Here is a 14,142-nt window from a genome sequence, read left to right on the forward strand (position 1 = left end):
CTTTTCCTGACTATAACTTTGATTAGCCTACATCATCATGACAAGTGATGAACTAGTCAGTGCCTTTATCCTGATTACCCAGAATGCTCAGCCGTCTGATCAAGGAGTGACTGTGTAGTCTAGACTCAGCCAACGCTGCTTACACTTCGAGTCTCTTATACTATGTATTTCTATTCACTCAATAGGTGCTGACATAAAGGTAACTTCACAGAAGAAGAAAAAAACAAGGCGGACTCGGTGACAGTCAACATTTCGGCAATGCCTCTTTTCACGTCTAATCCATTCGAGCAAGATGTTGGTGAGTTGAGCCTGATGTTATCATGGTACAGTAGCTACCCCAATAGCTTGGCTAGCTAGCTAGCTAGCTAATCAGTAGACCATTGGTTATGCTTTGTTTGTATTTTCCTGCTAGCCAGTACTGTAAGCTAGACAAGTTCGAAGTCCACTAAAATGTTTTGTCAGCAATGTGTCGTGTTGCTAACAATTTGCTATTAAACCGTCCTTGTTGTTGTGGGAGATCCATCCCCATAATCTGATTTTGGCTGCCAACGGTTCGCTAGCTAGTGCTAGCGAGACTGTTAGGTTACCTAATTTAGCTGTCAAGCTAACATTTTTCAGGCTATAATCTAGCACTGTGTTATCTGGCAAGCTGCCAGTCAGGCAGCTAGCAGTCGGGCACCTGCCAGTCCAGATATTGTTATTGATGGGAGTAGATAAGTTTAAGTACACTTAGCCACTACCTTGCCAAGCTAGTGCTGATAAAACCACAATGTATAGCAAGTTAGCTAAATACGTTTACTGCATGTCCTGCTAACTAGCTGTTTTCGATACGCAGACTTGCCAATATAATACAACTGGGCAGCTGTAGTGTAGGACGCTGTCTCGCTGTAGTCAGTACGTTAGCTACTGGTGTCATGTTGTTTGAGAGGGATGCCATGTCGTTCATAGTCATAGACGTAAGTTACAGTAGCTGGTTAGTTAGGATATAGCCTACATTTGTGCAGGGGACTCTCATCACTGTAGCTCCATATGTGACGAATCCTGATAAGAAGCTAGCTAGTGTACTAATCATGTCTCATTTTTCATAATGCTTGGTGTGGAAGTGGTTTGTGTGTAACCGCATGTATGATTAGTTTCCTTCCTCTTTGCTTCAGCAGTTCTCTTGTGTAATAAGTGTTTACCACTTCCTTACACTGTGAAACACCCTGCGTGTGTGCGGTACACCAAAACATTGATATTCCTTGATTTGAATTAAAAAGATCCAATAAAATCAATGTCATGTATTTGCTGTCAGTGATGTGAGTGAATATAAAATGTGCTGTTCTCCTTTGCAGAGAAAGCAACCAGTGAGATGAATACAGCTGAGGACTGGGGCCTCATTCTGGACATCTGTGATAAGATAGGACACTCACGCACCGGGTCTGTTCCACAGAACTGTGGTTGTCATGTAACCATTGATAAATGCCAACCGTGAAAACAGAGCACATGCCTTTCTAATGGACTTTAAGTAATGTCTCTTAAGTCATGTAGCAATCTATACCCCTATACACTACCTAGGGCCTTTATGGACATTTCTCATTCTCCTTCCAGGCCTAAAGAATGTCTCCGGTCGATAATGAGGAGAGTGAACCACAAGGATCCTCATGTGGCCATGCAGGCACTGACTGTAAGCAACTGGACTGTCGTTAGTGGACCTGACAGAGCAGTACCTCACACTAGCCCAAGTCGCTATGTTGTCTTGACGTTATGATTTCACTCCTCACAGCTACTGGGTGCCTGCGTTTCAAACTGCGGGAAGATCTTCCATTTAGAAGTGTGCTCCAGAGAGTTTGCCAGTGAAGTCAGCAATGTGTTAAACAAGGTTTGAATAGCTTCTACCATCGTACTTAGCTGGCAGTGGCGGTTTGAAAAGGAGTCTCAAGCTTACGAGTGTGTGTGTGTGATCCTTACGAGTGTGTGTGTGTGTGTGTGTGTGTACACGCTTTTTCCAGGGTCATCCCAAAGTGTGTGAGAAGCTGAAGGCCCTGATGGTGGAGTGGGCGGAGGACTTCCGCAGCGACCCCCAGCTCAGCCTCATCTCAGCCATGATCAAAAACCTGAGGGAGCAGGGAGTCACCTTCCCTGCCGTGGGCTCCCAGGTAGGTGTGCCGGGCTGGGCTCTGGCACAGGGCCGGCTCGGGGATGGGCATGTCCGGAACAGCCTGCGTGTTTTGAAGAAGATGGGTCAAACTGCTGAAGTACCATTAAAAGCAGGCTATTTCCGATGTCTGGTTATCTGCTGTGCTGGCTATATCTGCGGTTTTTCTTAATGTCGCTTTGGATTTAAGTGTCTGCTAAGTGAATACAATTGTGTGAGCTAGAAATGAGTATTTTGGTGTGATGTTTATTGTGTGGAGATTCTGATGGTGTTTGTCTATGGTTGTGTGTGTGAACAGGCTGCAGAGCAGGCCAAAGCCAGTCCTGCGTTAGTAGCTAAAGATCCCTCCACCTCAACCAACAAAAAGGAGGAGGAGGACTTGGCCAAAGGTAAATGCTTCCGCTGTGACCTCGTTTGTTGTCAGTTTTAAGGAGGTGGTGTGGTGTGGTTATTACCACAAAGCACTTAGATTCAAAGTGTTTCGTTATCCTCAGGGAATAATTAAGGAATTTACAAAATGTCTGAGACATCTCTTTCCCTTTTCTCTCTCTCTCCCTCCAACCCTCTCTCTCTTCCTCTCTCTCTCCCTCCAACCCTCTATCTCTCTATCTCTCTCTCCCTCCAACCCTCTATCTCTCTATCTCTCTCTCCCTCCAACCCTCTCTCTCTCTCTCATTCTTTCTCTCTCTCTCTGTCTCTGTCTCTCTCTGTCTCTCTCTCTCTCTCCCCCTAGCTATTGAGTTGTCGTTGAAGGAGCAGAGGCTGCAGCCTCACACGCCCCTGTCGAGCCTCTACCCCAGCGCCTCCAGCCTCCTGTCCTCCCAGAAGGCCGAGGGGAGGAAGGTGCGCGCCATATACGACTTTGAAGCCGCCGAGGACAACGAGCTCACCTTCAAATCAGGCGAGATCATCACCATCCTGGATGACAGGTAAACATTGGCCCTCCAATCTCAAGACTTCCTGGCTCAGTCCCACTGTGCCTTCTTCTCGAACGTCTCTTAGAGCCGAGGGAGTTCTGCCCAGGTTTAACAGACCTCATGGTGTTTGCTTTGGTTACAGTGACCCCAACTGGTGGAAAGGGGAAACATACCAGGGCGTTGGGCTGTTCCCCTCAAACTTTGTCACTGCTGACCTCACTGCAGAGCCTGAGATGAGTAAGTTCTCTCACTCACTTCCTCCCCTCACACTCTCCCTAACACCTTCACTCCCTCTCCTCCCTCCCTCTCCTCCCTCCATCCCTCTCTCCCTCTCCCTAACACCTTCCCTCATACCCTCCCCTCACACCTTCCCTCCCTCCATCCTCGATGCAGCTGATCGACCCCCCCCCGTCACCCCCTCCCCTTGTCCATCCACAGTGAAGACAGAGAAGAAGACAGTCCAGTTCAGTGAGGACATCCAGGTGGAGACCATAGAGCCTGAACCTGAGCCCGCCTTCATAGATGAGGTACCCTCACAGACTGTTGTTCTGCCTCCTGCATGAGTTCCGTGTCCCGATGTCTGCACGTCAGCTGGCAGACACAGGCAGACAGGCAGAGACAATCCTTGCAAACCCCGCTCTGTGTGCCTCAGGAGAAGATGGACCAGCTCCTGCAGATGATTCAGAGTGCTGACCCCACAGATAACCAGTCAGACGCCTGTGAGCTCCTCCAGCTGGAAGGTCAGTCATGTGACGCCCTCCCGCCGCCCTCCCGCCGCCGGGAGAGCAGGACAGTGTGATCGGTGACGTCCCCGCGGCTGTGAGTACATGTGTTGTTCCTGTGTGTTCCCAGGTGCTTGCAACCAGATGGGACCCCTCATTGACCAGAAGCTGGAGGACATTGACAGGTACAGTTTTCACATCACAACCATAACATGTCAGCTTTTGTGTATGTTAAACGTCACACACACACCTAATTAATGACATACCAAATAAAGCCCTACCTCGCCCGACCGTGTGCGTGTTTGCGTGTTCCAGGAAGCACTCTGAGCTGTCAGACCTGAATGTGAAGGTGATGGAGGCCATGTCTATGTACGCCAAGCTGATGAACGAGGACCCCGTCTACACCATGTACGCTAAGCTCCAGAGCCAGCAGTACTACATGCAGCAGCAGCAGCAGCAGCAGCAGCAGCCTGCCAACGCTGCCCCGCAGGTACCACACACACACACTCTCACTCACACACACACACACACACACACTCTCACACAAACACACACACATACTCTTTACTGGTAGCATGATGTGGGATTCTTGGGTAGTGCTTGTGGGTTATTTCCACTCATTAGGGCTGTGTGTGTGTGTGTGTGTACATCCCCAGGCGTACGCGGGCCAGTCTGCGGGCGGCTCGTATGCTCTGAGTGGCCCAGCGGTGCAGGGCTACGCTGTGCCCCTGGAGCAGCTCCAGGGAGGAGCCCCCATGGCAGGACAGCCTGCTCCCAGGTCAGAGCACAGGGCCCCACACACAGCACACACAGAGCTCCATGGCAGGACAGCCTGCTCCCAGATCAGAGCACAGGGCCCCACACACAGCACACACAGAGCTCCATGGAGGGACAGACAGACAGACAGAGACATGGACAGAGAGTTCTTTATCCCTGAGAGGACATGCCACCGTTATAGTAGGAATCAGGAAGAACCATAAACATATCTGTAGCAAAAATAACAGTTTTTTAACAAAAGGCTTTAACTTTGAACACAACAGATTTTCTTTTTTGTTCGACATAATTTTTTGGGCGCCCTTTCTTGTTTTTAACCTTTGAGAGTTTAGCTAAATATAAAGTGCATTACAAAGATCATTATTATTATTATTATTAGATTCCTTCACCTCATCCTCTTTTGGCTTTAGATGTGATTAAGAGCCTAATCTGATCAAACCAAAGTGGTAGATACATTTGAGTTCCACTCCTGGTGTGTAGTGACTGTCCTGTCCCTGCTGTTCACAGTGATGTCCATATGTACATGGGCCAGCCCCCAGTCTACAGTCCAGGCCCTGGCAGCATGGCCCCCGCAGACCTCCAGTCCTACCAGAACACTGCCAACGTTCCCGTAGGCCTGACCCAGAGCCAGGCCAGCTACAGCGGGCCGGCCGGCCACAACCTGCCCCCGCCCCTCTCAGACAACCACCAGAACCCCTACCCAGAGAAAACCCTGCTATAGGAGCGCCCCCTGGAGGTCAACCCGGCAACACACACCTAAACACACACATACATGGCACTGTACATACAGACCACACAGCATCTACAGCCACACACAGCTACTGTTACACACACACACACACACACACACATAAAGGATGTACAGATTCAACACACACATACTACATTGACAGGTTCTGCACAGATTGACACAAACGTGGGTTCAGACCAAACACAGTTCTCAAGATTCAACGTTGTCCCCCTCACACACACACACACTAAACCCAAACAATGGAAGGGCCCTTGGTTATACCCAAGCATTCCCAAACAAAGACAAAAACAAGTTTCCCGCCTCTCACACATTTCATTCTTGTTAGTTTTTTTTTTTTTTTTTTTTTTTACTAAAGGACACTACTTTTGTTGAGTGAAGCTGAAGACGTTACATCGCGTCATTTGGTGCAACTGTCGCGTTGTTTTAGAAGTACTGAAGACTGAAGCCACTTTCCGAAGAAAAGAACTGGAGCATGCACATGTTGTAAATACTGTACTGTACTGTTAGTGAGGCCCACTGACGTCCTTGTGGTCTAGTGTTTGACAGTAGAAGGCCTACAGAGTTTAGCTGAAACAGATTCTTCGTTCAAATGGTCTTAAGTCTCCCACCTTCCTGCCTTAGTGTGCTCTTGATTGATAGGGAAGCGTGAGGCAGGCGCAGCATGGGCGACTAGGAGGGAGTGTCATCACACTGTTGTCACGACTCGTTTCCTTCGGGAAGGCAAATGCTTCCTACACCTGAGGTGAAAGGCAGGCCTGTCTAGAATTGTTACCCGATAGAGACCCTCTCGCTCTGGCGCCGCACTACCAAACACTCACCTGGACCGGCATCTGAACCGTTTAGCCAGGTGTGGGCGTTGGAAAGAAGAAAGGGTAAATAGAAACGATGATGAGAATACCCGCGCACTGGGATGAGGCCCCTGGTTTAATTAAAGCTAATGATAAACTAAAGAAGGCAGCACTATATCTGTGCATGTTTTTCTCTTTACTTTTGGAATACTATCAAACACTACCGTTGTCATGGTGATGTTAGGATGTCCGTTCAAATGCTCCTGATGTTTCTGAAGCATATTTTTAGTCAGTGTTAAAATGAGTTTATTTTGGGGGGGGGGAGTTTGTCTCTTTATTGTATAGCATTTTAATTTATATTTGTTGATTTATTGTTATTTTAAATGCACAGCACATTAAGAAATATGTAATATTGACAAAAAAGTAAGTATTATGTAATATTCTGCTTGATTAAGTTGTATATTTAAATTGTACACAGGAGTGTTCTTCTCTTTGAAACCTAATATCCAGGAGCTGCTGTTATTTGGTAGAGAAGAATCAAATGGCATTGTGGAAATTGATGTCTCCCTCCCATTTTTTTAATTGTTTCTCTCAAAACCCTTTCAGGCAAACGCATAACCTTCAACGCTTATGAATATTTATTACAGTTAATGAAGCAATTGTTAAGAAGTCCTTTTCACACTGAAGTCCAGCACTAGTGGTTCTGGGCAACGCAGGACGCTGGTGTGTGACGTCCAGGCCTGTAGACATTTTGATTTGCAATGTGACCTCTCTTGCTGGGTGAGGCGGGGCTTGAATGACAGTGACCCCCGTGGGAAGTGAGTACGTTTCAAAATGCGGGTTATGCAGATCGGATGGTTTAAGGTTTCAGAGTGTTGACTCAAATGTGTCAGGAGCTGGTCTATGGGTCAACTGCAGTGTTAAAAGGGTTATGTAGCAGGAAGAGGAAGAGGAACCTCGGGGTCAATGAGCCAGTTGTCATGACAACCATGCCAGTTATTTGCATCGCAAGATGGAGGGAGATGATGCCCTGATGCTACTTTAATGCACAGTAAAGAGATGCCTGTTTTTTTAACTTTTACTTTTAAAACGTTGTTGTAAAGGTTATGTTCAGTGTACCCTGCTGTTTGTATTTATCTCTTTTAACCATTACTTATTAATTGGTATTCACAATAAAACTAGGCCAAATGTACATAATTCAGTTTTAATTCTGTTCGACCACGTTGATGAGTGTACCACTAGGTGGAGCTGTTACCATCGTAAATATCTTAAATGCAGTATATGCTCCAAATATGTTTTTCCTCCTGCATAACCTCAAGTAAATCTAACCCCTTAAAACTAACACTATAAATAACTGCTAGTTCTGTATCCTCACTCATTACAAACGAGTCCGCTGACCAGTCCAAGGCTCAACGTACAACTACTCTTCTACGGAGGACAATATTGTGCTTTTTGTGACTCAATAAAAGGTAATCTGCTTCATTGCCTTGGCAGTAAAAGCATTAGGAATCCCAGTGCAGACTAAGCATAGCGAGTGTGCAGAGTCCAGAGGAAGGGTCACTAGTTCCCGTGGGAGATGCAGCATTCCAGTAGACGACATCGGCCCTGAAGACTCACCTGTGACACTGTACCCAGAAGGATTTCAGAATGCTCCGGGGTCGGACCATCAAACTCGTCCTCTACGAGGTGCTGCAGTTCGCGGCACTGAGCGTGCCTGTGTTTGTTGTCATGGAGCGGTTCGCGACGCTAATGCGTCACGTGAGAGGGGGAGATCTGACGGCCTACTGGCTGGTAGTGGCTGCGTCCATCGCCTACTTGACGTCGGTCACTCTGCTGGTGTGGGTCCCTCTCAAGTACCTCATCATCAAGCAACGAAGGTTCATCACGGAGATCACACAATGGTGAGTTGAGACGCGTGGGACACGGGAGTGCTGACAGAGTAGTGAGAGCCCTGATGGAGGGTGAGGTGAGGTGGTCTTTAAATATGGAGGTAGCCCACTAGGAAGATGAATAGAAGCTAAAATCCATGTGTTTTTCTTTTCCAGGAGACCAACAACATTGGCCTATGTACTGCTGGCTACATTACCATGTTTTGCGATCATAATAGCCAGCTCCAAGGTACAGTATCATCACAGTCGCTCACAGTTGCTCTTAATCTGAAGCCACACTATACGCAATTTCATGTTATTTCATCAAGAGATGAAACTTTGGTAGGCTATATGCTGAATTACTAAACCACTTCTGTGTGAATTGTGACTGTAGTGCCATAGTACCACAAAACAATAAGGAAAGCAAGGAAAAACTCTTGGTCACAGGACCATGACAAGGTTGAAACCTTAGATACTCAGTAACTGGCCTTAAACAAAACTTGTTAGCCATTAACCCAGACTTCAGTCATATCTACACTGGAGAGGCAACTGTTCATTTAAGTAAATGGTCCATTATGTGAAATTATGATTTTTGTCTTTAAAGTAGTATGATATAACTGATAATGAATTATCACTAAAACCTTACTTGCAAAATACATCTGATATGTTTCAACACAATTTTCTCAATCTGGAGTTAATGGAGATTCAGTCACATTTCAAAATGGTTTATGGCTTTCATAACGTAATGACCTTGTTACATATTAGTACATTTCAAATGTAGTTGTTGGTTTCATTCCAAGGCCAAAAGAAGACTTTCATTTCCCCTAGAAGAGAATAACTATTTCTTTTTACCTTCTCCTGTTTTGAAAGTATCCCAGAGTCCCTCTCTTCTGTGTCACTGCAGGTGCAGGTGGACCGGGGACTAAAGTATGACACCCTCACTGAGCTTCCTGTCTCACTTGTCTTCCTGTCCCTCATCTGTGTGGACATCATAGAAAGGATTCGACCCTGTCGACTCACTGGCAAAGGTAACACTGTCGAAACCGTATTAACTTCCATCTCTGCTTTTGTAAGAAAGACCAGCCAGGTGTTACAAAACGACAGCACGCCCCTCAGTGGACTCTCCCTTTAAAATCAATTGGGACTAAATCAATTAGATTTGGTTTTGCGATAACCATGTAGTGATGCGCATGCTGATTTAGATTTGTCCTCTTGTTCCTGCCAGTGGACAGCCTTGAGTTTGACCTTGACATCCCCGGCCCAGTCCTCACCCACCTTGAGCAGGTCAGCACGGTGGCGGGCCAGCTATATTCTGACAGAGGACAGAACGGTTCAGCGGCCCAACCCGACAACAGGAACGGAACCGCCACAGAGCGATGGGGCGACCGGGAACAGTACAGCCCGTCAGCAACCAGCTCACGCCCTGCCAGCGCCTCTTACCTGTACTCGTCTTCACGCTCGACCTCCGGGCTGCTCCGCTTCCTGTGGGCGCGGGACACGAGGTCGGAGGTTGTCGTGGAGAGCTTCCTGTTCTGGATGGACACGGTGGAGATGGTGCGCGTGGCGGGGACGCCTGCCGTCTTCTTCTCGGGCTGGGTGTTCCCCGTTTACATCTTGGCTTACTTGTCCACGCTGAGACTGGTCATCACGCCCCACAATGCCTTGCTGTCCTCGGCCGGGTTTATAACACAGGACTTTCCTTTCCTTGTCGTCCGGATTGCTCTGATTGTTGTGTTTGGTTACGTGACACCTGTGCTGTATCCTGTGAAGAATCTGATGGTGTGTCTCGCGTATATTTATTTCAATTTTTTTACGAAGCTGAAATTGTTTGGGAGGGAAAGCATGTTCTGAGGTTCCATCTACTGGAAATCAAACTTTTTAGGTCCTTTGTGGACGGTGTTCATGGGACATTGTGATATTTGGCCATATTGATTCTCCAGAGAGTAGCTTTAAAACATTATAACAATACAAATGTGTTAATTATCATAAAAAGTGTATTATTAACATACTGTATGTAATGTGTTACATGAGATTTTTTATCTCATTGATTCTTTTGTGTTTTTTGTAGGTTTTTTTATTTATTGTTACTTCATTTTGATTTGTTTACTTATTCTTTTTTGGGTGACCACTGAGTGGCAGCAGCTATCACAAACACTTTTTGTTATTACTGTATTTTAAGACATTTCAATATACATTTATTTCAATGTAAAAAAAAATTCAGGTTCAAGGTTCAGAAATTCAGGTTGCTCAAATTCGAACAGTAAATTCAGCCCCCCCCCCCCCAAAAAAACTAAAAAACAACAACAAATCTTTGTTGCATTGAAATAAAGGCATATAAAAACATTTGAATTGGTGAATTCAAAACCAACAAATTTGGTGGAATTTAAATTGAAATATTAATTATATGAATAGGGCACCAAATATTAATGCATCCCCGGCTTACATGAATACAGCACCTGCAGCTTCAGATCCCTCACACAACTTTACTCACAACCCTAGAGAGTATACAAATAACTTTGTGTGCATTTAATGACACACACAATCTACTACATCAACAGAAGGCCTTTCTCCTTCTTCAATCTCTCCAATTTCCAACCTGACTATGCCAAGATTATTTTCTAGCTTGCCCCTGTTGTTTTCTCTCCAGGCTCCTACCTATGGTTTATGAGACTCTCTGGGCACACAAGTCATGTGAGAGTAACCTTGCTGTGTGTTTGTCAATGCGGTATGCCACAGGGACGTTACAGATAAATGCTAGGGTGTAATCTGTAGTCTTCCACCAGGACAGGTCTGACATAATGATGCCCCACGGAGCACCTGGTCTTGGTCTCCTTGATTGATGGACTGCAGAGCAGACAGGGGATGGTCCTCACTGCTGACAGTCCTCACTGCAGACAGTCCTCACTGCAGACTGTCCTCACTGCAGACAGTCCTCACTGCTGACAGTCCTCACTGCTGACAGTCCTCACTGCAGACAGTCCTCACTGCAGACTGTCCTCACTGCAGACAGTCCTTACTGCAGACAGTCCTCACTGCAGACTGTCCTCACTGCAGACAGTCCTCACTGCAGACAGTCCTTACTGCAGACTGTCCTCACTGCAGACTGTCCTCACTGCCAGGGGACGGTACACACCAGTCCTCACTGTCTCAGATAGAAGGGGAAGGGCGAACGCTGGGTCAGGTTTAAGAGAAAGTGTAAACTTCCTGTTAATTTTATGACAATGTCAAGTTTCACAACAAAGAACTTGGCAATTCTTGCAGTACTGACTGTCGAATCATGAAAGACGATCAAAGATGTAAATCCAGGAAGAGACCTTTCTCTTTTTATGTTTCAAATGAAACACACAAGCAAACCTTTGAAAATGAATAGTGAAGTCTTGACTACAGAAGTTTATTTATTTGTAATCTCTTTATCTAGAAATACAGAAAATGTACGAGAGAAATGTGTTTTTGTGAATGTGTGTGTGTGCATGGGAGGTGGTATATCATAGGGAAGAGAATCAGACAAGGGGAAAAAGGTCTAGAAAAATATACAGATGCAGAGGGAATGAGAGAAAAGATTGTGGGCAAAGATAGAGAGAGATAAAAGAAAAAGAAAGGGCAGGGAAAGGAGGCGGGTGGGGGGGGATGCGAGGGGGGGGGTGGCATTGCAAATTGGTGGAGCTGGAGGCACATTTGAATTCAGGCGGTGTGTCTCCTGCGCTAGCGGAATGCTACCTGCTCGAGCATGGCAACAGAGAGAGAGAGAGAGAGAGAGCAGCAGCATCCCTGGGCTGCAGCCTCTGAACACACACAGACGCGCTCGCACGGCGCGTCAGCGAAACACACGAAACTCACACACGTGTCACGGTCACCACAGAAGGGAGAGAGAGGAACTCAGGTAAGTGGGAACGCCCCTGATGAGACAGAGAGAGAGAGGACCCTCGAGAAGGATGTAAGGGAGCGAGTGTGCAAAGTCGAGAGAGAGACAGAAAGAGAGAAAAAAGATTAGGAGGAGCTACAGAGGAGAAGGAGGTGGAAGCAGAAGCACAGAGGACCATACACGTTCCCCAAATTTCAGCACCCAGACCAGGCTTCAGAGTAACTGACAGGGGGACAGATGTGGAAATCGCAAATCGGCAACTGTGATTGGAAAGAGGGAAGCAGGAGAGACAAAGAGGAGAATGCCATTCAATGTGTGTGTTGTCCTCACATTGGGGGGTTACTGGTGAGGGGGTGTGGATAGAGGGGGGGGGGCTACAGGGGAAGGAGGCAGCGGGGTGGGGCTGAAAGGGAGAGAGAGAACGAGTTGAGGGTGGGGGGCGGATTGTAAATAAATACAGGAGGGGAAATGAAATGAACTTCTCCACAGAGGTGAAGTGAACACACACACACACTCGACAACACTGTGTGAATAATCTGAAGAGACGCTCCGCAATTTGGGATGAACACGAAATAGGATTGGGCTCCTCGCACGACAGAGGATTTATTTGAAAGAGTCGGGACTCGTTTCAGAATCACCTGCTGCTTTGAGGAAAGCTGTCTCACTCCGGGGAAAAGGAACCCATCCAGGGACACAACTTCCGTAAAGGATCCCTGATCCCTGATCTCTCCCTCTCTGCCAAGAACCTCCGGCGAGACCAGCATCGATGGACCACCTCAAGTCGCTGAAGATCCGGTGAATCTTCTCAGCAACACAACTGTCCCTGGGATCCCGTGGTAGATCCGGTGGATCCGGGGGGAGGGGAGTGGGGAGGCAGCGGACCTGGGGATCTAGTAGATCCCCCTACCATGAGGGATCCACCGTAATCCACTGCGTCAGGGCTGAAGAGAGAAAGAGCCGGAAAAGTGCTGCGAGAGATCCTGCTCTCCAGCAGGTCGACCGTCCTGGCCTCCGGACCCCCCCGATGTCTTGATGTATTGCTGTGGGATGGGACAATGGAGGAGAGTGCAGTCCACCTACGTAAGTTACCACCCTTTTTATGCGTTTGGTCCCATGGCAACAGTGGATTTGTCAGTGGCGGAAAGCTGAGAGATGCAGGTGCCGTAGTTGTGCATGTGAGAGAGGCTGACACAAGGTACACCCTGGAATCAAGACTGGGAAGAGATCATGTGTATTCACTCAGCACGTTTTAATCAACCCTCGAGAACACACATTGTGACCCACTTGATCAATAATATTATGTTCAACATAGCATTAGACAGCAGTGGAAAGTATATCATTCGATCAATGATTCCATGCTGCACTGTACAGTACGTGAGCACCGCAGTCTGAGACCTGTAGGATTTCATCTCCCTCTGTAACTGGTGTGTCTGTCCTGTGGACAACCTGTTATCTGCTGGCGAATGACTCAAACACACACTGAATAGCAGCCGATTGGTTTAAATAGTGTGACTAGTTTAAAGAGTCTGACTGATTGTCTGGTGTGCAGTGCTACAGCGGAACTGACGACCCCCTTGTTTAACGGCACTCACTATTGATTTTACAGGGCTGCGCTTTATTAGGCAACTACAGTGAAGCAGATGGAGTTGTGTTCGACAGCTTTTTTTCCTGTTGAAATTCTGTTGGCTATAAAATGACGTTGTCTGGTTTAGACTCCCTCGGGTATAGTTTCAGTTAATGGAAACAACCGTAGCACTTATTTCTGGTGAAAAGACAAGGAGACCATGGGTCATACTTATCCCAGGGTTGTGGTTCTGGCTCTGAGTTTGACCTCAGGAAGCTGTCTGAGAGGACAGTCGTTTCATTACGGAACAGGTTTCACCGTCCCACCAGGGTCAGTCAGCATGATCAGAGGATGGAGTGACTCACTTTATTTGCCTTTCTCTCTCTTTATCTCTCTCTCTTCCATCTCCATTTCTCATTTGTCTTTCTTATTCTCTCTCTCTCTCTCTCTCTCTCTCTCTCTCTCTCTCTCTCTCTGTCTCTCTCTCTCTCTCTCTCTCTCTCTCTCTCTCTCTCTCTCTCTCTCTCTCTCTCTCTCTCTCTCTGTCTCTCTCTCTCTCTCTTTCTCTTTTCCGAACCTATTCTAAATCTTGTTGAACCTGACACCACAGAGTCACCGTAATACATCTGAGTACTGACTGCAGAAAACGCTGTCTTAACTGCCATGCGCTAAGAGGGCTTATCGTCACAGGCGACACTGAAAGGGCTGTTGTTGCACTGCCTGCCTTGAAGATTTACACATTATTGTGTAAAGTGTGTG

The 14,142-nt window shown here is 46.9% G+C and overlaps 2 protein-coding genes across 2 annotated transcripts; both read left to right on the forward strand.

Moving 5' to 3' along the window:
- The first annotated feature begins 74 nt into the window (after positions 1–74).
- stam (signal transducing adaptor molecule (SH3 domain and ITAM motif) 1) lies at positions 75–7,286 on the forward strand. The gene is made up of 14 exons (XM_084707160.1): positions 75–298; positions 1,335–1,419; positions 1,591–1,666; positions 1,766–1,861; positions 1,992–2,138; positions 2,436–2,526; positions 2,871–3,066; positions 3,197–3,291; positions 3,493–3,581; positions 3,707–3,794; positions 3,907–3,961; positions 4,092–4,266; positions 4,433–4,554; positions 5,058–7,286. Exons 1-14 carry the CDS (start codon positions 259–261, stop codon positions 5,269–5,271), a joined length of 1,569 nt encoding a protein of 522 aa, XP_084563286.1. The 5' UTR covers positions 75–258; the 3' UTR covers positions 5,272–7,286.
- A 126-nt stretch (positions 7,287–7,412) lies between these two features.
- tmem236 (transmembrane protein 236) lies at positions 7,413–11,338 on the forward strand. The gene is made up of 4 exons (XM_084707161.1): positions 7,413–7,990; positions 8,135–8,207; positions 8,862–8,985; positions 9,183–11,338. Exons 1-4 carry the CDS (start codon positions 7,737–7,739, stop codon positions 9,806–9,808), a joined length of 1,077 nt encoding a protein of 358 aa, XP_084563287.1. The 5' UTR covers positions 7,413–7,736; the 3' UTR covers positions 9,809–11,338.
- Positions 11,339–14,142: the final 2,804 nt, after the last annotated feature.

Source organism: Hypomesus nipponensis, chromosome 10 (assembly GCF_054491055.1).
Source record: "Hypomesus nipponensis isolate SF chromosome 10, ASM5449105v1, whole genome shotgun sequence".
NCBI classification, from domain to species: domain Eukaryota; kingdom Metazoa; phylum Chordata; class Actinopteri; order Osmeriformes; family Osmeridae; genus Hypomesus; species Hypomesus nipponensis.

Bases quoted from the DNA above. Each gene is read 5' to 3' on its own strand.
- stam (XM_084707160.1), top strand. From the start codon at position 259: ATGCCTCTTTTCACGTCTAATCCATTCGAGCAAGATGTTG. The intron at 3,067-3,196 runs GTAAACATTGGC...CTTTGGTTACAG, and splicing joins ATCACCATCCTGGATGACAG to TGACCCCAACTGGTGGAAAG. The intron at 4,555-5,057 runs GTCAGAGCACAG...TGCTGTTCACAG, and splicing joins GCAGGACAGCCTGCTCCCAG to TGATGTCCATATGTACATGG.
- tmem236 (XM_084707161.1), top strand. From the start codon at position 7,737: ATGCTCCGGGGTCGGACCATCAAACTCGTCCTCTACGAGGTGCTGCAG. The intron at 7,991-8,134 runs GTGAGTTGAGAC...TTTCTTTTCCAG, and splicing joins ATCACGGAGATCACACAATG to GAGACCAACAACATTGGCCT. The intron at 8,986-9,182 runs GTAACACTGTCG...TGTTCCTGCCAG, and splicing joins CTGTCGACTCACTGGCAAAG to TGGACAGCCTTGAGTTTGAC.